The sequence below is a fragment of the Camelina sativa genome, chromosome 6 (genome assembly GCF_000633955.1).
Source record: "Camelina sativa cultivar DH55 chromosome 6, Cs, whole genome shotgun sequence".
NCBI lineage: Eukaryota > Viridiplantae > Streptophyta > Magnoliopsida > Brassicales > Brassicaceae > Camelina > Camelina sativa.
In genome coordinates this window covers 10036822-10060772 of record NC_025690.1, presented here as the reverse complement: position 1 = coordinate 10060772, position 23951 = coordinate 10036822, and the positions used below count along the sequence as shown (strand labels likewise).

General features: G+C 38.6%; 1 protein-coding gene and 1 long non-coding RNA gene across 2 annotated transcripts; one reads left to right on the top strand and one right to left on the bottom strand.

Moving 5' to 3' along the window:
• LOC104698870 lies at positions 1676 to 2769 on the bottom strand. Its single transcript, XM_019246315.1, has 4 exons — positions 2250 to 2769; positions 2080 to 2142; positions 1881 to 1996; positions 1676 to 1729 (listed from the first exon to the last, which is right to left on the bottom strand). The coding sequence occupies exons 1-4, from the start codon at positions 2479 to 2481 to the stop codon at positions 1676 to 1678; spliced, it is 465 nt and encodes a 154-aa protein (XP_019101860.1). The 5' UTR covers positions 2482 to 2769.
• Positions 4045 to 4398, top strand: LOC109133456. Its single transcript, XR_002038545.1, has 3 exons — positions 4045 to 4060; positions 4152 to 4174; positions 4381 to 4398. It is a non-coding gene; the product is annotated as an uncharacterized LOC109133456 (long non-coding RNA).

The window sequence follows — 23951 nt, the reverse complement described above, 5'->3', positions numbered from 1 at the left end:
GTTTTGTTAAGTCTTGGCTGGGGGACATCTTATCATTTATTCTCGTATTGTTTTCTTTCCGAGAAGGTTTTTACCGTAGCCACCAAAAAACGTTCTCAGACTTTGTATTCCGACACCTTTGAGTTTATTCAGTATTTTCATTTGATTCCTTCTACAAAAGTTGTAGATCTTATTTTTTATCTACCTAATAATGTTTGTTTCAATGTTTTCTGTGTTTGCATCCTTGATAATGATTTTCGGATCTGAGTAGTGTAGTAGTCCTTGAGGATGGGATAGATTAGGTGGAGGATCTTAGGATGTAGAGTGTTTAAGCTTTGATTTTATTGATTCCCTTCTGGACTAGTGTTAGAAATGCTAGTTTCTCTCTGATCAATTGGAACTAGGTTCGAGACATTTCCACACCCAAAAGGTGTTTGATGAAATGTCTGACCAACTATTGCCAAAGACTTACGTTCCTAGCCTAAGAGATTAGTTGTCTAGGATGTTTGTTGACATGAACGAACTTGTTTGTCATGCCTGCTCAACCATGTTTCTCTAGCGAGAGCTGGGTATGGAAGTGGTTGAGTCTGAGTAGCTTTTGCCAAGAGATTGGATTAGCTAAGTTGTGATGTTCGTTGTTTAGGGATGGATCGCTTGTGGCATGTTAAACACTCTATAGACTAGGAGACTCCACCTACATCAATTACTCCCATCCTTAGGACCTCTTTCTTTCTGATTTTTATTACATTCCTGAGACTGTTTCGCTTCTTGCCTTTTAGTTCATGCTTAGACTCGTTTTTGTTTTTATTCATTTTCGCTTCTTGTCATGCATTTTCATTTCTAGTCCTAGAACACATTTCCGTCTTGCATTCTGATCATTCTAGGACTGTTAGACAAACACTCTCTTTGAATTGGCTTGATTGCATCTTGATTGTTAGTGAAGTTTCCCAACTGCATTGACACATTAAGTATTACAACTGTATAAGGTTAATTGAACCTGCTAAGAAACACAAAAATCCTAGTATCATAGAGATATTTTTTTTGGAATTTGTGTTCGGTAGTCGACATTGACCCTAACTCAGAATTGACATTTATCTGATGTATTACGAGTTAAATAAAATTGTTCATCTCAGCTATCACCTCTAAATATTTAATTGCAAGACTATATTACACATATTCCGGATTACATATGCTAAAAATTAAAGGATGTCATTTTAATATTAAAATTAACATACGGAGAAGCTTAAGCTGGCTGGGTCTAGTCTAGATACTCAAAAAGGAGAAAATGCGGAGATCATGAAGATCGCTGTCACGCTGGATGTGTCTAGATATCCAAAAGGAAATATACAGATATCATGAAGATCGCTTCCAAGTTCCAACCGATAGGGAAGTTTTAAAAAAGCTAGCATGGTGGCCGTAAAAAGAAGGTATAAAATAGTGTCAACTAGAGTATATTATTAGTTAATACGACATCTCTGGCTACAAGTATGAGCAGAGAGAATGGGGTGGTATGAAATGCTCTAGAGAAGAACAACGGGGAGGGGGTATGTATTGTCTTCTTAGTCGTCATGTTCACGTCGTCAGTTTCTTGTTTTGGGGAGGGGGCACTCTCTCCCTAGAATGTTTTAGCATCAACCAAATTAAGTCAGCAAATCAAAATAATGCATTCAATTTCACACTCAAAGTCTTGAGATATTTAAAACATGCCTCTGGTTGTTCGTTTTATCTCCAAAGGAGATTCAGGGGAAACCTGATTAACAAAGAAAATGCACGACAAGGTGGAAAAAAGAGATAGAATGGGGTCAAATTTAGGCAAATTTAACTAAAACTGATAAATGTAATGGTTAGACGATGAAAAATGGGTATTTTTGTTTTTTTCTGAAAGAGAGGAGGATGCTTACGTGAGGATGACCTTTGAGATGTGAGGCGAAATTTTCGAAGCCTTGGTCGCCGCCACGACAACAACGTGCGCAAAACCAACCCGGCTCCTTGTCATGTACCACTGACTCAATTGCTTCTGTGGAAAAAAACTAAATGATTAGTTCAGAAACACACAACTTGCTGGGCTGTTGTTGTATGAGAGAAGGACGAAAAACACACCTGCCCGTACGCTTGCAAGAAAGCTTTCCCACGACAACAGTTCCATAGCAAAGCCAAAGTGATCTGTTTCAGAAAATAAAGAGAATTGAGACTCTTCTCTAAGCAACAAAAGGACAGTTGTTGAACTCTCCAGTGTTAATGTAGAAAGACACATGGGATTAACTAATTACGGGTATTGATGTGAATAAGAGAGACTCCAGAGGAATAGATGGCTCGCAGGACGTCGGTATCGATGCTTGTTAGTATGCCAAGTGCTGTGATGGTGATACATCCAGAGTAGCCTAAATTCTTCAACGCTAGTTTTATACACTGGCCAACCCGACTAGCATCAGATGACGAGGTAACGGGACAAGTGATCATATCCCAAAAGACCGTTGTTTCAGACTCCTTCGTCGCCATCATCAACCCTAAGAAAAAGACTAATTACGCAGCAAGAAGCCCTAAAAACTCTGACCTAAAAAGTAAAAATTGAGCTTCGAAATTGAAGAGGAAGAAAAGAAGATCCAGATCATCATTCAAGACCTTATGAGCCCTAAAAAAACAAATTCCAAAATTTGGGCAAACAAATCGCAGTAACGTGTTTATATCACCTACCTCGCTTATATATTAATTGTCGAATCTGAAACGCGAGAGAGAAAAAGATTGAGCCACAAAGAGAGAGAGAAAGAGGAACAACCACTAGTAAAAGAACATCATATAGCCACTTCTCCTTCACGGTCACTTCGTGGCTTTTTTTTATAAATAGTGATGAAATAGTCACATAAAGTCACAGAAATGAAAAAACAGTAAAAACGTGACTAAGCCGTGGTCTAACCGTGGCAAAAATAGTCACGACACAGTCACATGAGTGACGTCACTAAACTAGTCACGAAATAGTCACTTTAAATTTATGATAACAAAGCCACAAAGTAAAAATATGATAAAATAATAACCAAACACCCACAATAAAAATATGTTACACGTCAAAGCCACAAAGTAAAAATGTGATCAAATGTGTTATCATGTTTAAATTTAATATCAGTTTTATAAGTTTAACTATACCAATTTCTTACAGCATAATTTTATTTATTCATTGTTTTACGCCTAATTATTTAAATTGAATTGGATCAGCGAAACAACAGATTATTTTGGTTTTTCCGGGTCACAAAAAATTAATCACCAAAAAAATATTTGGGTTCCCGGGTAAATAGAGTAACTTTAACATCAAAATTAATTTTCCCGGTTTAGGTTAAAAGCAAGAAAACCCTCTTCCTGATATCTCTGCCTCCATTCCTAACTTAACACTTAGAAAAAAAAATATCTCATTCTCAAATCTCTCACTCAACAAAACACACTTCAGAAACATTTAGGGTTTCTCCAATTCGAATCGCGATAACTCCGTCAGGCAAAGCCTACGACCGTCGTCGCACACGGCCTTCCGATTTAAATCTGCCGTATAAATCTTCTTCTTCTCTTCTTGATATGAGTTCCTTTAGATCCTATTTCAATGTATAGACGTTTAGGTTTTTGAGTCTATTCTTCAGATCTCCTTTCAATGTATATGTTCTGCTTTGTTTGCAAATATGCAATAGAGAAGGCTTGCAAGGTCTTCATCTTTGGGCTCTCCCATTCCTCCAGGTCCTTCCATGCCTCAAGGAGCTATTGGATCTGCAAGCGCAACATATTTAGCCGCAAACAACTACGCTCGTAGAATCGAAGAGGCACTACTACATACTGCCTCAAGAGATGCCCAACCACACCTCCATCCACGAAAAATCAATGGCGCTTTATGGTAATTAGTTAGCAAAATTCTATTAATGTTTATATCATGAATGTATAATCTTCTTTGTCTCTCATTCTTAATTTTTCTGTCGGGTTCGGTATAGACCCCTGTGTCCATGGATTAATCCGGATAACTTGGCAAAGCAACTACATGGGACCAAAGTCAAGCTGGAAATTTGTTTCTCAAGAGAGGAAAACTAACTAGTGGCAATCTTTTGTGGTAAGTGTTCAAAATTTATACTACTTTTTTTTACTCTACATAACTAAGTTCACTTACTCACAAATACTAATGTCTTCTTTTAATATTGTAGCAAAACTTCTATTGGGAGTCAAGGTACTCTTCAAATAACTTTCACTTTTGTATTATGTGGATGATGTTTTGTAGGTGTATGATGTCTGCACGTTTTCATTCACAATCCATAAGAGAACGTTCATTGTTTTAATTTAGTTTTTGTTGTGACTAGTTGTTTTTGACTTTTGATATGAATGTTTGTCTTTGATTGTTGGTTTATATTAATTTGGTTTTATATCCATTCACAGCGGGGTAAGTCAAGCAAATGACGCAATTATGGAATAGGCAGTGGTCAATACCGGGATTTTGATCCTTCTAAGACCTTCTCTTCAACGCAACCTCGACATGGACTTGCGTATCTCTGGTTTGGGTAAGAACTCTGAAACTGTCAACACTAATGTTGAAACGCTCAAGACTGACATGAAGACACTCAAAGATGATATGATTGCCTTGAAGAGTGAGTTCAAGGACGAGATGGTTGCAACACGAGCTTCACTAAATGTGATTCTACAGGCTCTTGGGGTGAATTCTGCTACCCTCCAACATGTTAATCATACTCAACCTTCTGATCCTACTGCAACACCTATTAATCCCACTGTCCGAATGCCGCAATGCCTAACACTGCCTCGACCTCGACTCCACCTATGACTCGAGATCAACAAGCTGACTTTGAACAATGGTGTGCTACTCGTGACTTTACTTCACAAGCACTTAGATAAGCGGTGTGTCTCTTACTTTATTGTGTATCTTGTATTTTTAGCTTGCTTCACAAAATAATTGCATCTTTCGTAATACTTAATCACCTTTTGTAAGTTTTTTGGAATCTCATGGATCTTTTTTGTAAAACTTTGGAAATCTATGGTAGTGTATTATTGGTTTTATATTTCACGTTTCAGATTTTAGAATTTGTATTTCACGTTTCAAATTATAGAATTTTGGGGTGTAGGTTTCAATTTCTAAATTCATCACAATCACCAGATCACGGTGGTTTGTGGTTAGAAAAAGCCATCGTTTAGACACAAGTGCTTCGTGTCTACTTAGTCACTGAATAGACATGAACTGAATCATGGCTAACTGACCACAAAAATTTGCCTGACTATTCTGTGGCAATTAATGTCATGAAATACACGTGTCAAAATCGTGACTATAACGTCACGAAAAGCACGAAATATTTTAGTCCACGATCGTATAGACACGATTTTTTTCCGTGTCTTGTTGTGTCTGTGTGGTCATATAGCCACGAAAATGAGACCTTCTCCACGGAATATTCCATGGCTATAGGATCTATTTTTACTAGTGAACGTTAACCTGCCGTAATCGTTTCGATATTTTCTTTTAAGTTAAACTTATATATCAGCTTTCTCGTTAATTGTGTTGCGTTGGTTTATATGGGCCAAAGTAAGATTTTAATAAGGTTATATAAAATGTTTCTACACATCAGCATTGTGAACCATTCTGGAGATGACACATCAATTAAAACATGTAACCAATGAAAATATTTTAATTCTATTCCAATAATAATCATTAACCTATCAAATTAAAACATTAATACAGATCAGCTTTTTTCTAGGTAGACACATATTTGTTTTCTTAGATGATTCGATTTCTTCTTCTTTCTTATTAGCTTTCATCGTCCGTTCTGATCCAATCAATAGAAAGAGAGCCATGGGATCACCAGCACTACGGATTCAACGTTATTTTCACCAGTGTAACGAAAAGGGTTTGTGTGATCGTGTGTTAAAAACATTGGTATCGCCGACTTCATTCAACAAGGAGGAAGAGAGAGAGTTGGTGTTGAACGCTACCATCGCTGCAAGAAGGAGAGAGGAGAAGAGAGGTAGCCATGAGAGAGAGTATGGGAGAGCATGAGAGATCGTAAAAATAGAGAAACAGGAAGAAGAAAAGATGATGCCGAGAGATGGAGGTGGAAAGCGGGGAACCGGATGACAATCAACGGAGAAGGAGACGTTGCGAGGTGGTGGATCTGGTAGTCATTACTGTGACTGTGGGAGGCCACGGTGGTGGTGGAAGAGCAAAGTCGGAGTAGATCAGAGCTAGAGAAGAGAATAACAAGAAAGAGGAATAAGAAAATAAAGCAGTTTGGATAGGTGCCTTTGGAGGCTCGTTGGTGATGGATGTGACATCGAATTAAAAAGAAAAAAATAACCGCGTGATCACCATCAAGCCATGAGCTCGTAGCAACTGACGGAAGTCTGACCGAAGTTATATTCAAGAAGTTATGTGGGTTGCTTCCTACGCAAGAAATTACTAAAACTGCCCAAACCAGAAACCCTAGAAATCAGATTCGAGGTTGTCTCCTTGGAACAGTGTTTAGTAGTCCAAAAATTACCCGATCGAGCTGAGATTTGGTGGGAAGCTTCACGGTACTACTGGCTACAGATACAACGACGGGATTGTGATTTTAACGGTTAGTTGTGGTTTTTCACTGGTGTGTTTTGAGACATTTGTATGGAGTAAATAGTAACATTTTAATGTTTGGTTTGACAAGGGAGGTTGGATGGAGCTGAAGCTTTGTATGAGTGTTCTTGAATATTGGGACTGACATGGGAAAGGAGAAATGAGTTTCAACATTTAAGTGGCAAAGGAGGAAGAGAATTCTCAAGATAACAAAACACAAGAAGTTACGAAATATGAGGATATATCTGAACCAAAGAAAATGGAGATAGATGCTGAGATAAAAAAAAAAAAAAGATGATGAAAAAGCTGTGATTGAAGATAAATAATCAGAAGTTTATACAAATGGAGACAATGCTGATGATACTGAAAAAGCTGTGATGGAAGATAAAGAGTCAAGAGGTTAACTTGTGATTGTAGGCAAGACTAATCTTTTGGAAGAAGAGATGTTAGAGTTTTACAAATATTAAAATGCAGACTAAAAGACCACTAGAGTAAAATACATATCTTTGTTTTGGAAGAAGAGATGCTAGAGTTTTACAAATACTGAACTGAAGACTAAAAGACCACAAGAGTAAAGAACATATCTTTGTTCGAAATGCTTCATGTTGGAGCCATAATAATGAAGATGTTTCTTTGATGAAGAGATTGAAACTAGGAATCGATAGGTGAAACATTTTTTATTTATTTATTTACTCGTAGTTTTAATGCTACATAAGCATAACTATGATGTGATTTCGAATATGAGACATAAGTGGATATTGAAATATTTTTTGGTTTGAGTTTGAGGCGGATTATGTTTCAGAGAATTTCATTATGAGATTTTTATGGTATGATTTTAGGATTTTGTGATCCTAGAGTTTTTATTATTTAAATATATATATTTTTTTTAATGTTGACAAATTATGTTTTTAAGGAAAGTAAAAAATCAAAAATGATAATCAATCAATACATGCTTAAATTTTTTTTATTATTATTGCAAACAACATATTATATTATCTTTAAGATAATCTATATAATAATAACAATTTGAATAAATGCGAACAATAGTTGCGATTTTACGTCATACCTTTTCGTATAATATATATATATATATATATTTAATTTCAACGGTTGTGTCTCTCTAAAAAGTTGTGTTTGTTAAATATAGAGTTGTGTCTATTCAAATTTATATATAAATGACTTTTCATCATTGTATTCAAATTATCTTTAGTTTATATTTTTGATAGAAAATATTTACAGTTGCCTCTCTCTAAACAGTAAAAACAATTAATTGTATGTTTTACAAAAAGTTGCGATTGTTCATTGTAACGGTTTTTTGTAAAGTTGTAACTGTTCATTGTAGAGTTGTGTTTATTCGAATATCCGTATCTTTTAAAATCTCTATATATTTGTCTGTTTAAACTGATTTCATTTTTTGCCATCACACAAATTAATATAAAATTTTAATATCAACAGTTTTTATAGATTTCTAAATTATTCTCTAGCATTCATTCTTTTAAAAGTAAAGAAACTCTTCCAATTCTTGATTTAACTAAATATTTTTGGAATGATGAATCTAATTTACAACTTTTAGTTAATTTTAAATATAAAAATTTAATGTCTATATATAATAGCAATCCGAATAAATGCCACCAAAAGTTGTGTTTTTTCAACCGTACCTTTTTGATATTTTTTAAAAAAATTTGTAGAAAAATTAAATTGTGTGTTTTACAAAAAGTTGCGATTGTTCATTGTTGTAAAATTGCAACTGTTCATTATAAAGTTGCAACAATTCATTGTAGAGTTGTGTTTATTCGAATATTCGTATCTTTTGAAATCTGGATATATTTGTTTTTTTGAACTGTTTTCACTTTTATTGTCATGACACAAAATAATATAAAATTTCAATATCAAAGTTTTTACAGCTTTCTAAACTACTCTCTAGCATGCATTCTTTTAAAATTAAATAAATTTTTCCAATTCTTGATTTAACAAAAGATTTTTGGAATGATAAATCTAATTTACAACTTTTAGTTAATTTTAAATATAAAAATTTCATGAAAATACCTAGAGTTTTTTTTCAAGAGTTAGATGGAATATATAGTGAGTTTTTAGATTTGACTTTTCAATATGGTAATAAAGATGTCTTCTATTTAAAAACAGTTTATATGGGTTATAAGGTGAAATCAAGTGCAAACACAAACGGTTGTATCTGTTCATTGTAAAGTTGTGTCTTTCACTATATTTTATTTATATATTTTCATCACAACTTTTCGGTCTAATAGGTGTGTCTATTTAAATAGTAATGTCTTTTGAACTCTCTTTATATTTGTCTCTTCATCAGTAACTGACAAGTTTGTTGAAACAAATTTTCCTTTTTATGTTGAATTTAAATAATTAAATATTAATATCTAACATTTAACGTTATTCTATAATCTAACTAAAAGTTAAGAAATGATTATAGCAATAGAGAAGTTTAATATAACTTAATATAGAATTTAAAGTTAGGAATATTTTTATTGTAACTTTTGTTAAAAAATAATTTAATATTCGAAATAATAATAACAGTATGAATAAATACGAACAACAGTTGTGACTTTGCTTAAAATTTTTTTTGTAAGAAAACTGTTTTTATTCAGTTTTTTAAACTCAAACAGTTGTATCTGTTTATTTTAGAGTTGTGTCTTTTAACTATATTTTGTTCATATTTTTTCATCACAACTTTTTGTTCTAATAGGTGTGACTATTTAAATAGTCATGTCTTTTGAACTTTATATATATTTGTCTCTTCATAAATAACTAATAAATCATTGTTCATTGAAACAAATTTTCCATTTTATGTTTAATCTAAATAATTTGAATATTAATATCAAATATTCAACGTTATTTTATAATCTAACTAAAATTTTAGAAATCACTATAGCAATATAGAAATTTAATAAAATTTAATATAGAATTGATAGTTGCGTCTATTTATCGTAACTTTTCGTTAAAACTATTTTGATATTTAAAATTTATATTATTTTGTTTTTCATTATAATTATTTAAAAGAAAATTATAATTACTCATTACAACCATTAGTTCAGTATTCTCAATTAGGATCACTTTGTCATATTGATTTTTTTAATTGTAACTTTACCATAATTTTTCATAATATATCTTATATTTATAATACTTTAAACAATGTTTTTAAATTTCAATGATTTTATGATGTATAATGTTAAATTTTTTTTATCTTTTTCTAAAATATTTCCTCCGCAACATCGTGGAGGGTATAAGTCCTAATTAAAATAAATAAAAAATAAAAAATAACCCACGGCATGGCGCGGATACTACCTAAATATGTTTTAAAGAAGCCACAATCGCATAGGCTCCCTTTGAAAATTTTTGTGTTTAGTGGAAACACTCTTCATGAAGCCTAACAATCACATAGGCTCCCTTGAAAACTCAAAAATATAAAACTTGTCATAAATTTATTTTTAGTATCAACTCAAATTCTAATTTCGTGCTCATATCCTGTGATGAGACCTTATAATAATATATAATTTAATAACAACTCAACAAACCAATCATAAAATGACATGTATGAGGATAGTCTCCCATGTAAGTCTCTCCCTCTCTCTTATTTTTTCTATTTTTTTTCTATTTTAATAGCATGAGACTGTGAGAGAGACTACCATTGGAGATAGTCTTAGCTTTTAAAATAAGTGGGATTAAAGTTATCCATTGAGAACAACGACAATAACGCAAGATGAAATATATACTCTCTTTGTTTTATAAAGAGTGTCATTTTGACACATTTCACACAAATTAAAAAAAGTTTGAATTATACATGTTTGTCCCTATTTAATAAGTATTTAATGATTTAAATTCAATAAAAATTTGGGTTTAGGGGTAAAAAAGAAAGTGTAGCATTAAAAAGCAGATTGGAAATGTAGAATGACACTCTTTCTGTAACAAAAAAATTTCTCTAAAATGACACTCTTTGTGAAACAGAGGGAGTATTAGTTTTCTATCTCCGGTGGAATCGATTCAGATCGTCATTATCTTCTTATGAAAAGGTGTCATCTAATCGATCTCGAGAACTAAGGTCGCCGTGTCAAAATCTGTTCATCTTTCACTCAATGTTCATCTCCGACGAAAACATTTCACGGACCTTGAAGGAGAGGCGAATCTAGATCGGAAAAATTATTGGGGTAGCGAAAATCTGAGATACTTAAGAAGAAACGAGGAAAATGCAGACGAAAATTATAGGGGAGATCAAAACAAGATATGGAATCCAAGAAGAAACAAAATGATTATAGAAAAAAATTAAGAGAGAGAGAGAAAGAGAGAGAGAGAGAGTGTGTCACAACCCGTTTCCAACCCTTTGGGTCTACACTAGTTTCCTTACCAAAAATTTATTTTAAAACACTTTTATATAATAAAAATACTAGTTACTCATATTTCCGGAAAACCATTCCTTGAATAAAAGCCTTAATGTATTATTTCAATAATCTTGTCAAAAGAAAATAGAAGAATGTCTTAAATAAAAACAAATCCGAACATAAAAAAAAGTTAGGAATTAACCGGTAAACTTATTAAACCCAATGTTCCCAAAATAACATCACAAAACGAGACGAACTTGTGCAACTACTCGAGATTCTCACCGAGACCTGAAGAGAAAAGATTAGGGATTGAGTAATTAATTACTCAGAGAGGTGGTCAACACTGCCCACCGAAACATAACCTTTCAAATATACTTTCACGCAACTTCCAAACACTAGCATAAAATCAGACAACAAGCAAATAGCTTTCGCTTGCGTGAAAGACTACGACATTCCACAACAATTATCTTTCAAGTATTTTACTTTGATTATAGGTTTGGCCATTAACACTTTTTATGGCTCCCAAACCTCATTGCTAGAAAACCACGGCCCGTAGTTCGATTCTTCCCGTACTGCTCATCAGCGGTTTATGACCTACAATGAACCGTCGGTTCATTACAGTCCAACATTCTCAATCCTGTTTTTAATTATTTTCCTAATAATTTTCTCACCATGAAGACTAAAGTACGACGTAAAACATTAACAGGCAACATGCATCTCACGTCCTCATATTACCATGCAGCAAGCTTTACGACTTAAAACACTAATATTCTACATGCAACTCACATAACCATATAACCATGCAACAAGCATTAAAACATTTAATTATTACTACTCTAACAACCTAGCAACCAACAATCAATAGTGTTTAACTTTAAAACTAACGCTTATCCGATGAGCAAAAGTGTAAATGAGGTGTTATGAATCCGCAAATCCCTCCCCCACCTGACTCTTGATTGAAAACGACACTAGGAACGGAGAGGTTGAAAGCGGTTAGCCTGAAACTTGCATAAGAAGAAAACTATTCAGCACCCTAGCTAATATGGAACTTGCGGATCATGAGGACCAGAACAAAGGAACCAAAGACTTACTTCCCAAGGAACCAACCGACCTAGCTTGCGGACCAACCAGAACAACAGCAACGAACTAACTTGCAGATGAAGAAGCCAACGACCTGACTTACGACAGAAGCAACAGATTAAAGAGACTAAAACAGTGACGTGAAGGAGATGGAAAACAGGTTAATGTTTGGATTTCCTTACCCAAACGAACCACCGATGATGGATATCGACTTTGGTGAGAGAAGTGAACGACGGAGACAAACGGTGACTCAAGCAGTGGTGACTACGGCACGACGTAACGTGGCGAACAACTCGTTTCTACTTTCTCACCAACAAGGACACACCACAACAAGGACAGCAACTTGATCTCAACGAGGATGGTGATGGTGACTTGAGATCCAGATTTACGGAAACAAGAGAGTGATCGAAGTTGGAACGAAAACTTTGAAAGCGGCTATGACGAAGAAGACAATACGTACACCCATATATACACACTCGCTTAGGGTTTTTGTTTAACACAGGGGCTGGGCCTTTACAGGGCCTAAATGGGTCTCACAGTTCTCCCCCACTTCGACGGAATTCGTCCTCGAATTCGATGTCCCTAGTAATGATACACTTCCATCCTTAAAAAGCTCTGGGTAGTTTTTCTGTATAATATTTTCAGATTCCCAAGACATCTCCTGAACCCCATCTCTCTCCCAACAAACTTGAATGGTCTTAGCTTTCTTCCCTCGAGTACCATTTTCCCTGCGACTTACAATTGATATCGGTTTTCCAGTTACCGATAAGTCTGACATAAGGTCCTCTGGTGGCTTTGAGACGATCAGTTTTGGTTCTGTTATCACCTTTCTCAACACAGAAACATGGAATACATCATGAAATGCCGCTAATTCATCTGGCAGGTCTAGGCGGTAAGCCACAGTGCCAATCCTCTCGGTGATAGGGTAAGGTCCCATATATCTCGGCTTAAGCTTTCCTCTCTTAGCCCAGCGGTTCAGTCCTTTAAACGTTCTCATTTTTAGATACACCAAGTCCCCAACCTCAAATTCTAAATCCTTCCGTCTTTTGTCTACATAACTTTTCTGGCGATCATGAGCTTCTTTAATTCTGTTTTTGAGCAGCTCTACTTGCTCAGTAGACTCTTGAACTATTTCAGGCTTAATGTCCCGACGCTCCCCCACTTCTGTCCAACAAAGTGGTGTACGACAAGGTCGTCCATAAAGAGCTTCAAATGGGGGCATGCCAATGCTGGAATAGTAACTATTGTTGTAGGCGAATTCCACTAAAGGCAAATATCTTTCCCAACGACCCCCCCAGTCGAGCATACAAGCTCTAAGCATATCTTCCAACGTCTGAATTGTCCGCTCAGATTGACCGTCTGTTTGCGGGTGATAAGTTGTACTTAAATGCACATTAGTTCCCAAGGCTTTCTGAAACGCTTTCCAAAACACTGATGTGAACTTTGGGTCTCTGTCAGAAACAATACTCATAGGAACTCCGTGAAGTTTAACTATCTCATCCAAGTACTTCTGAGCTAAGCGTTCGGCCGTGTCCTTTTTATTCACTGCTAGAAAATGAGCTGATTTTGTAAGTCTGTCTACAATTACCCAAACTGCATCTCACTTACTTATTGTCATTGGAAGCCCAGTAATAAAATCCATAGTCACCATATCCCATTTCCATTCTGGCAGTGGTAAACTCTGTAGAAGTTCACTTGGTACTCTATGTTCCGCTTTCACCAACTGACAAGTCGTGCACTTTGCTACCCAATCAGCTACTTCCCGCTTCATTCCCTTCCAATGATAATACCTTTCCAAGTCTCTATACATCTTAGTAGAACCGGGATGGATGGCAAAACGTGACTGGTGCGCTTGCTTCAAGATCTCTTCTTTCAGAACTTTACTATCTGGAACACACACCCGACCTTTAAAAATAAATGTTCCATTCTCTGCCGTGTGATAACCTCTAACTTCAGCTTCTATTGCTTTCTTCGTCTCAGCATCTTCCTTTTGAGCCTCACGGATTCTCCGTAGTAAATCAGCTTGGTTTACTGCTTTCAGACCCATTACATCGTCTTCAACAGAGGCTTCACAAATATTCAGACTCGATAAGGCTGAAACAAGCTCCTGCACCTCCCTAGTTCCATTCACGTCAGTTCTCCTTCTGCTTAATGCATCCGCAACCTGGTTAGCTTTTCCTGGATGATAAGCAATATCCAAATCATAGTCCGCAAGCAACTCCACCCATCTCCTCTGCCTCAAATTCAAATCTGCTTGTGTGAAGATATACTTCAGACTTTTATGATCAGTAAATACTTGCACCTTCTCTTCGTATAAGTAGGCTCTTCAAGCCTTAAGAGCAAAGACCACTGCAGCTAGCTCCAAGCATGAGTAGGATAATTAGTCTCGTGTTTTCGCAACTGCCTTGATGCATAGGCTATGACCTGACCGTCCTGCATGAGTACACACCCTAATCCAGTTCCTGATGCATCTGTATAAACAACATAAGGCACTCCAACCTTTGGTAAAACCAACACAGGCGTCTGTGTTAGATGCTCCTTTAACTTTCCAAAACTGGTTTCACAGGTTTCTGTCCACTCAAACTTTGCTTCTTTACACGTCAATTGCGTCAATGGTTTGGCTAAGCTAGCAAATCCCTCCACAAACTTCCGGTAGTACCCTGCGAGTCCAAGAAAACTACGGACCTCTGTAGCATTCTTGGGTCTAGGCCAATGAGTGATAGTCATGATCTTCTCTGGGTCAACAACTACCACTTTCTCTGAAATGATATGGCCCAAGAAACCAACCTGCTTTTGCCAGAAACTGCATTTTGCCATCTTTGCAAAAAGCTTTTGATCTCGTAGTGTCTGCAACACTAACCTTAAGTGCATAACATGCTCCTCCTTACTCTTTGAGTATATCAAAATATCATCAATAAAGACAATGACTAACTTGTCCTAGAACTCTCTGATATGTCTATATTTTGTCTCTCCTTAGCATATATTTATCATGCATTTAGCTAGGATAACACATTGTTTTGCTTCATTTTCTAGTCCCTTCTATACACTTTGCATGTTTAGGTAGTTCTTGCATCATCCTTGCATATATTTTGCATTTTGGAGTATTTCAGGTATATAGGAGACGTCGGGAACACATCGCTCGACCCATCCGCTTCACAACACTCCCGGAAGCGTCAACCGAGCTATCTCCGGGAAGCGTCAACCGAGCAATCCGTTCGAGCTGTTCCACTCGAGTGGGATTTAGCTTTCAACGTCTTCGTCAAGGTTGTAGGGAATTGAGTTATCTTTCCAACGCCGTTTATTTCAAGCCAATCGGAGGTGTGGTTCGAGAGTTATCATCGTTTTAGTGGATGTGTATACACCATGCTCCCCCGCCACACACTCCATCTTGTCTGATCGATCCATGCTCCCCCGCCACGCACTCCAGCTTGTCTGATCAAGCCATGCTCCCCCGCCACGCACTCCAGCTTGTCTGATCGTGCCATGCTCCCCCACCACGCACTCCAGCTTGTCTGATCGAGCCATGCTCCCCCGCCACGCTCTTCAGCCGTCCGTCCGAGCCATGATGACATTGCATTCCATTCTACGCGCATGGACTCGATCGCACATGTCGGGAAGAAAGACGTTTGGTTTCACACGCTTCAGGAGTTTACCGAACCGACGCTTTACCTTGTCGTTTTAAGTTTTAGGGTTTTCCATGTTGGAATACTATATATACATTTTGTTAAGTCTTTGCTGAGACATCTTATCTTTTATTCTCGTATTGTTTTCTTTCCCAGAAGGTTTTGACGCTAGCCACCAAAAAAACGTTCTCAGACCTTGTATTCCGACACCTTTGAGTTTATTCAGTATTTTCATTTGATTTCTTTTACAAGTTGTTCTTTACTTTTTAATCTATCTAAGAATGCTTGTTTCAATATTTTCTGAGTTTGTATTGTTGATGATGATTTTCGGATCTGAGTAGTGTAGTAGTTCTTGAGGATGGGATAGATTAGGTGGAGGATCTTAGGATGTAGAGTGTTTAAGCTTTGATTTTTATGATTCTCTTCTAGACTAGTGTTAGAAATGCTAGTTTCTCTCTGATCAATTGGGACTAGGTTCGAGACATTTCCACACCCAAAAGGTGTTTTATGAAATGTCTGACCAACTAGTGCCAGAGACTTACGTTCCTAGCCTAAGAGATTAGTTGTCTAGGATGTTTGTTGACATGAACGAACTTGTTTGTCATGCCTGCTCAACCATGTTTCTCTAGCGAGAGCTGGGTATGGAAATGGTTGAGTCTGAGTAGCTTTTACCAAGAGATTGGATTAACTAAGTTGATATGTTCATTGTCTAGGGATAGATTGCTTGTGGCATGTTCAACACTTTGTAGACTAGGAGACTTCACCGACATCAATTACTCCCATCCGTAGGACCTCTTTCTTCTTGATATTTATTACATTCCTGAGACTGTTTCGTGTCTTGCCTTTTAGTTCATGCTTAGACTCGTTTTCTATTTTCATTCATTTTCGCTTCCTGTCATACATTCGCATTTCTAGTTCTAGAACACATTTCTGTTTTGCACTCAGATCATTCTAGGACTGTTAGACAAACACTCTTTTATATTGGCTTAACTTGTGATTCCTTGATTGCATCTTGAGTGATAGTAAAGTTTCCCAACTGGATTGACACCTTAAGTACTACAACTGCATAAGGTTAATTGAACCTGCTAGGATAGACACACGAAAATCCTAGTATCAATTTGGCGCCGTTGCCATTTGGGATTCATTTTGCTACATTTAAGATTTCAAGTTTTGTAAGATTAAGTTCTATCCCACTTCTCATTCTGAGTACTGACTTGTTTTGGTTGTCTGCTTGTTTGTTTTGATTCTCAGGAACCTGTTGATTGCAACGTTGCATGCACACCAGATCAAGAGGACATCAGAACCTCCTTCCTGCTATCGATGATATCAATCGGTTACAGAGACCACGACAAGCTCGTCAACTCACTGATCATCCCGCACCCGTCACAATGGAACAACCGAATGGACCACATCCGGGACCGCGAAACATTGGTGCTGGGGATGCACCGAACACTCATACTCAACGTGCTGGAATCGTCCCTCCCGCCGTGCAGAAAAATAACTTCGAAATCAAAAGTGGTCTGATCTCCATGATCAAAGGAAACAAGTTTCACGGGTTGCCTATGGAGGATCCACTCTACCACTTGGACGAGTTCGACCGCCTGTGCAGTCTCAACAAGATCAACGGCATGAGTGAGTATGGTTACAAGTTGCGCCTCTTTCCATTCTTCCCAGGAGACAAGGCTCATCAATGGGAGAAAAACCTTCCCAAGGGATCAATCACCACTTGGGATGGTTGCAAGAAAGCACTCTTGGCCAAGTTTTCTCCAACTCCAGAACAGCACGTCTCAAGAATGAGATTTCCATCTTCACTCAGAAGAACTCAGAATCATTCTGTGAAGCCTGGGAGCGTTTCAAGGGTTACTATAGCCAGTGTCCACACCATGGTTTCAGCAACGAGTCACTACTGAGTACTCTCTACCGTGGTGTACTACCAAAGATCCGTATGCTGCTTGACACTGCTTCTAATGGTAATTTCCTGAAAAAAGACGTTGAGGAAGGATGGCAACTGGTGGAGAATCTCGCTCAGTCTGACGACAACTACAATGAAGACTATAACCGCACAGTTCGCGGCGACGCTGGGTCTGAGGAGAAGTACAAGAAAGACCTCAAGAATGTCAATGAGAAGCTTGACCGTATCAAGGTAAGCCAGCAGAGGAGCATCCACTTTGTATCTGAGGATGATCCTTTCCAAGTTCCAGATGGGGAGGGTGAGCAGACTGAGGAGGTCAGCTATGTCCAGAATCAGGGTGGGTAAAACAAAGGTTACAACCAATACAAGGCAAACCCCAATTTGTCTTACCGAAGTAAAAATGTTGCCAATCCACAAGATCAGGTGTATCCGCCTCAACAACAACAACAAGGGCAACAAAAACCTTATGTGCCTTACAATCCAGGATTCGTTCCTAAACAACAGTTCCAGCAGGGTTATCAGGCTCCCTCAGGACCACCACCAGGATTCCCCCCTCAACAAGTTTAGCCTACTACAGCCCCAGATCAAGAAATGAAGCAAATGATGCAACAACTTCTTCAGGGCCAAGCTAGCGGTTCTATGGATACCGCTAAGAAGTTTGCTGACTTTAGTCAAAGGATGGAATGTTCATATAATGATCTGAACGTCAAATTTGAAGCTCTGAATTCGAAGATAAGGTATATTGAAGGCCAATCCGGTTCCACTTCTGCACCAATACCTGGCCAATTCCCTGGAACAGCAGTTCAAATCCCCAAGGACTATGCTACTATCCATGCTATCACCACCCAAGCTGTAGATGTACGGCTCACTGAGGAAAATGAGAGTTTAGATGGGGAGGATTTTCTTCAAGATGAAGTTCAGATAAAGGATCCCGTCAAGGTGCTCAAGGATCCAATTGAGTCAGCCAAGCAATCTGATCCTCAAGCTACGAAAAAACCCGCTGCTCCCAAGGATAAACCTGTGAGATTCACTCCTCCACCAGACAAGCCACCTCTAGCATTGCCAGTGAGGTTTAAGAAGCAGCTTACTGAGAAGTATAAAACTCTGTTCGAAAAACAAGTCAAGGAGATTGAATTGAGGATGCCATTGCGTGATGGATTCGCACTTGTTCCTCACTACCAAAAATTCGTCAACGACTTAGAGATGGAGAGATCAAAAGAAGTTCAAGCCATGTCGGTACTAAGTCTTGAGTGCAGTGCAATCATTCAGAAGAAGATTGTACCTAAGAAGCTCAAAGATCCTGGATCATTCACTCTACCTTGCACCCTTGGACCTATGTCTTTTGATAGGTGTCTATGTGATCTTGGCACTTCAGTTAATCTTATGCCACTCTCTGTAGCTAAGAGGTTGAGTTTTACAAGGTTTAACGGTTGCGACATCTCCATCATCCTTGCAGATAGAACAATGAGACTTCCACATGGTATCTTAGAAGATTTACCTGTCAGGATTAGAGACGTAGAAGTGCCAACCGACTTTGTGGTTCTGGAAATGGATGAAAAATCAAAAGATCCTATGATATTAGGAAGACCATTCCTGGCGACTGTTGGAGACATCATTGATGTCAGAAATGGAAAGATTGATCCTAATCTGGGAGACGACTTCACTATGAAATTTGACATCAAGGATACCTTGAAGAAACCAACAATAGGAGGACAAGTCTTCTATATTGAAGAGTTGGATCAGTTGGCTAACGAGTTGTTGAAGGAATTAGCTGAGGAGGACCATCTCAAGACTGCTTTGACCAAGGAAGGAGAAGAAGGGTTCCTGCATAAGGACACCACTTGCTGCAAGAATCTGCTAGACTCCCACAGAGAAACGGATGGACCAGAGGAGTTCGAGCAACTATCTGGTGCGGAGGAGGTTTGTGCAGTTGAGGCAGAGACTTCAGAACGTGAGACCTCCCACTCGACCAACGTTTTATCTCACTCGCCCAACACCCCATTCGAGCCGTGCACCATCGTTTTTGTTCGAGACCTCCACCATTCATATTCGGTCGAGCCATCTCCGTTACTCCTGTCCTGTTGCCCCCGTGAAGATCCGCTCGAGTCACGCTCCAACATCCACTCTCGAACCATTGCTGTTACTTCCACTCGAGCCAACACCCTCTCTTGCTCGAGTCAGCAGTGTTGTCTCGACCAGAGCCTACCACCGTTGCTTCCTCACCTGTTCCGGCGAAGCCTCACTCGAGCCGTTTCCGCTGAACTCCATTCGACCTGTACGCTCGAGCCAATCTCTCTCTGTAGTCGTTCAATGTCAGTCTCACTCTGCACTCGCCCAACTGCCTCTCTCGAGCCACACTCGCCGTCGTCCTCGTACCTGTCAATCGAGCCGATCTCACAATCACCAAACGAGCCACTGTCAAACCTATGCGACTCGACCCACACGACAAAGATGTTCCGCTCGGTCCACCATCCCAAAACTGTCACCGTTCGAGCCACTCTCGATTCCACTCGATCCGTTGTCCCGGAGCTGTCACCCACTCGATCGGTTTATCCTCTCTATGCACTTTCAAGTTTTAAATTTCATAATTGCTCTTGCTACTTGCTCACTAATATATTAACATTTAGCTTTGAGTTCATTATGTCTCAGAGAAGTACGAAGAGTACCGAGATCATACATGAGATGAGAGAGGCGTATGATTGTGTAGGTGGACAACGCTCATCTCCTAAATCCATGGAAAAGCGTTTCTTGGAAATGAAAAACTTTGTAGAAGAAGCTGTTCAGGGTTTAGGACAAGCAGCAAGGTCAAGCAGCCCTGTCAAACCGCTCACCAAGAGCAAGAGTCGCGGGAAGAGACCAGTACCAGTTTCTAACTCAAGAGAGGAGGACAATGATTACGAACAGGAGGAACCTGAGTTGCATTCGGGACAAGCGCCCAGGAAATCTGTAAGAAGGAAGGCAAGAGACAGGGCGTTCAGCAGTTTCACGAAGACGTTCACGAACTTCATGCGTAAGTTCAGCTGTTCAACATCCACAACCGCCATCCCTAGGTTCATCCCCGACGACATCAGACCAATGCCCGGACGTCCCTCTGCGACCCTAGAGCGAACACCTTCTCTGATTCCCTCTCCAGCACGTCAATCTTCATATGAGCTCGAGATCGTCAGCCTTCACCCATTCCTTGACGCCACTCGTCACACGAGTCTAGGGAGAGACAGAGACGCGGTTCGCGAGGCTCCAGAGCCTTTTCTAGTCATCGATCAGTGCGTTGTTCTGCAGCTCAAGATGAGCAACGAGTTGAAGCTCAGGGTGATCATCAGGGTATGCACGGGGTTGAGCAACAAATCGAACATCAAGGTGATTATCAGCCTACGGAGGTTTTTGTATTGGTATCGGACCATGGTGAGTCCAGAGTCGATGACATGCAGTGTGACGAGCAGCCGAACATGTACCAGAACACGCAAGCGGTTGAGCAGCAAGTCGACCAACCAACTGAGGTCACTCCCGCGGATCCCAAAAAAAAAAAGGACAGAGTCAGTTTCACGCCCCTCCTTGGGCGAGCACAGACTCCTTCTTCTACTACTGAGGTACTCCAACCTTCCCTTTGTACATACCATTTCATTCCTGCATTGTTTCTGTTGTGATTCTTAATTCCTCCTACAGATTTTTCTTACACAAGAGACTGTGTAATTTAAGTTTGGGGGAGGGTTTGAGATGATGTATCTGATGTTGTGTTCTGTGATTCTTATTTCATATTTTTGTATCATATCATGTTTGAGTCTGCATTCATTTATTTGCATAGAAAAACCAAAAAAAATGAAAAAAATCAAAATTTCCACAAAAACAGAGTGTTCATGTAGCTTGCACTTGCATATTAGGACTGAGTCTAGTGTTATTTAGGGTTGTTGCATTTAGCATAGGGGTTGATGATGATTGTAACCTTGGTAGCATGCTGAATTCAATAGGATAGGATCAAGGCCCTTGTTATTAGTTCTTTGATGCATGTTGATTGAATTTGAAAATGTAAGATTGAAGCATGTTTTGAATTGGCGTCATTCCCTATCTATCTGAACCTAATCCTGACTTGCAATTATCTTGTTATGCATTGAAGTTGAACTCATGGATACCATATACATACTTGGATTGTCTTTCACATTTTCACCACCCTTGTCAATCCAAGTAGCTGATTCCCATCTTTGGAACAGTTCCCCACACCCTTAACCAACCGTTCTTTCAGGTCAATTGTATTCTCGAGTGTCAGGCCTTTTTCCGAGTTGAGCTTGTTAGAAAGTGTTAGGTTCTAACCGACAAGAGTAGGATCTTGTGTAGTTCTAGTTCGCGTTATCCGGACTAGTAGGACTAGGTGAGAACTCGATTTTGGGTATTGGGTATGGATTTGTGCAGAAAAGCGAAGAGTAAAAAGAAAGTTAAGGGTAGAAAGTCTTTAGGAGGGGGATGTGATTTCAAGGTTTACATGTCTAGTAAAGGATTTGGGTTGATCGAAATAATCAGTTATTGGTTCTGGGCATTAAACGAAAAGATTAGACAAAGAAAATAAAGTAAAATGTTTAAAATGTCCAGAGTCCTTAGAAGAAAAGAAAAAGAACCTTACTGATAGTAAAGATTTCCCAATCCGCTAGAATGATAAGAAGTGAACTCCTCCTAAGACCAAGTCTAAATAATGAAAGAATGGGTTTGAGATGAAGTTTCTGATGAAGGGTAGAGATGGGACCAACTTCGGTTTGGAATGTTCTTTGGGTAGACAGGACGCTGCTCTTGTATGTATCAGTTGGTTTCAACCTTTAGCCTTTTCTTAAGCTCAACTCCTTTTCGTGAGAGAACCTTGTTCTGAATTGATAAACCACCTGAGAAGGAGACCATCTATGTCTCTGACCTTTTACCCTAGCCAAATGAGTTCAATGACATTGCTTAGCTAGATTCACGGTTCTCTGTTAATGAATGTTAAAGGGAGTGATTGATAGGATTTCATGTGTAGATTAAACAAATGAAATTCCTTCACCATGCATCATAGAACTAAATACAAGGACATTGATTCTAACTATTTTATTTAGCTTGTTTTAGGTTCTGAGACCCCATTTTCACACCTCTCTTCCATGCTCTACTCTTTATTGTTTGCTTGAGGGCAAGCAAAGAATAAGTTTGGGGGAGTTGATATGNATTTCAAGGTTTACATGTCTAGTAAAGGATTTGGGTTGATCGAAATAATCAGTTATTGGTTCTGGGCATTAAACGAAAAGATTAGACAAAGAAAATAAAGTAAAATGTTTAAAATGTCCAGAGTCCTTAGAAGAAAAGAAAAAGAACCTTACTGATAGTAAAGATTTCCCAATCCGCTAGAATGATAAGAAGTGAACTCCTCCTAAGACCAAGTCTAAATAATGAAAGAATGGGTTTGAGATGAAGTTTCTGATGAAGGGTAGAGATGGGACCAACTTCGGTTTGGAATGTTCTTTGGGTAGACAGGACGCTGCTCTTGTATGTATCAGTTGGTTTCAACCTTTAGCCTTTTCTTAAGCTCAACTCCTTTTCGTGAGAGAACCTTGTTCTGAATTGATAAACCACCTGAGAAGGAGACCATCTATGTCTCTGACCTTTTACCCTAGCCAAATGAGTTCAATGACATTGCTTAGCTAGATTCACGGTTCTCTGTTAATGAATGTTAAAGGGAGTGATTGATAGGATTTCATGTGTAGATTAAACAAATGAAATTCCTTCACCATGCATCATAGAACTAAATACAAGGACATTGATTCTAACTATTTTATTTAGCTTGTTTTAGGTTCTGAGACCCCATTTTCACACCTCTCTTCCATGCTCTACTCTTTATTGTTTGCTTGAGGGCAAGCAAAGAATAAGTTTGGGGGAGTTGATATGTCTATATTTTGTTTCTCCTTAGCATATATTTATCATGCATTTAGCTAAGATAACACATTGTTTTGCTTCATTTTCTAGTCCCTTCTATACACTTTGCATGTTTAGGTAGTTCTTGCATCATCCTTGCATATATTGTGCATTTTGGAGTATTTCAGGTATCTAGGAGACGTCAAGAACACATCACTCAACCCATCCGCTGCACAACACTCCCGGAAGCGTCAACCAAGCTATCTCCAGGAAGCGTCAACCGAGCCATCCGTTCGAGCCGTTCCACTCGAGTGGGATTTAGCTTTCAACGTCTTCATCAAGGTTGTAGGGAATTGAGTTATCTTTCCAACGCCGTTTATTTCAAGCCAATCGGAGGTGTTTTTCAAGAGTTATCCTCGTTTTAGTGGATGTGTATACACCACGCTCGAGCCATGCTCCCCCGCCACGCATTCAGCTTGTCTGATCGAGCCATGCTCCCCCGCCACGCACTCCAGCTTGTCTGATCGAGCCATGCTCCCCCATGATTTCATTGCATTCCATTCGACGCGCATGGACTC

Excerpts from the sequence above, each read along its gene's own strand:
- LOC104698870 (XM_019246315.1), bottom strand. The coding sequence starts at position 2,481 with ATGATGGCGACGAAGGAGTCTGAAACAACGGTCTTTTGGGATATGATC. Across the intron at positions 1,997-2,079 it reads TCTTGCAAGCGTACGGGCAG|AAGCAATTGAGTCAGTGGTA; the intron begins GTGTGTTTTTCG and ends TTTTTTCCACAG. Across the intron at positions 1,730-1,880 it reads ATCTCAAAGGTCATCCTCAC|GTTTCCCCTGAATCTCCTTT; the intron begins GTAAGCATCCTC and ends TTTGTTAATCAG.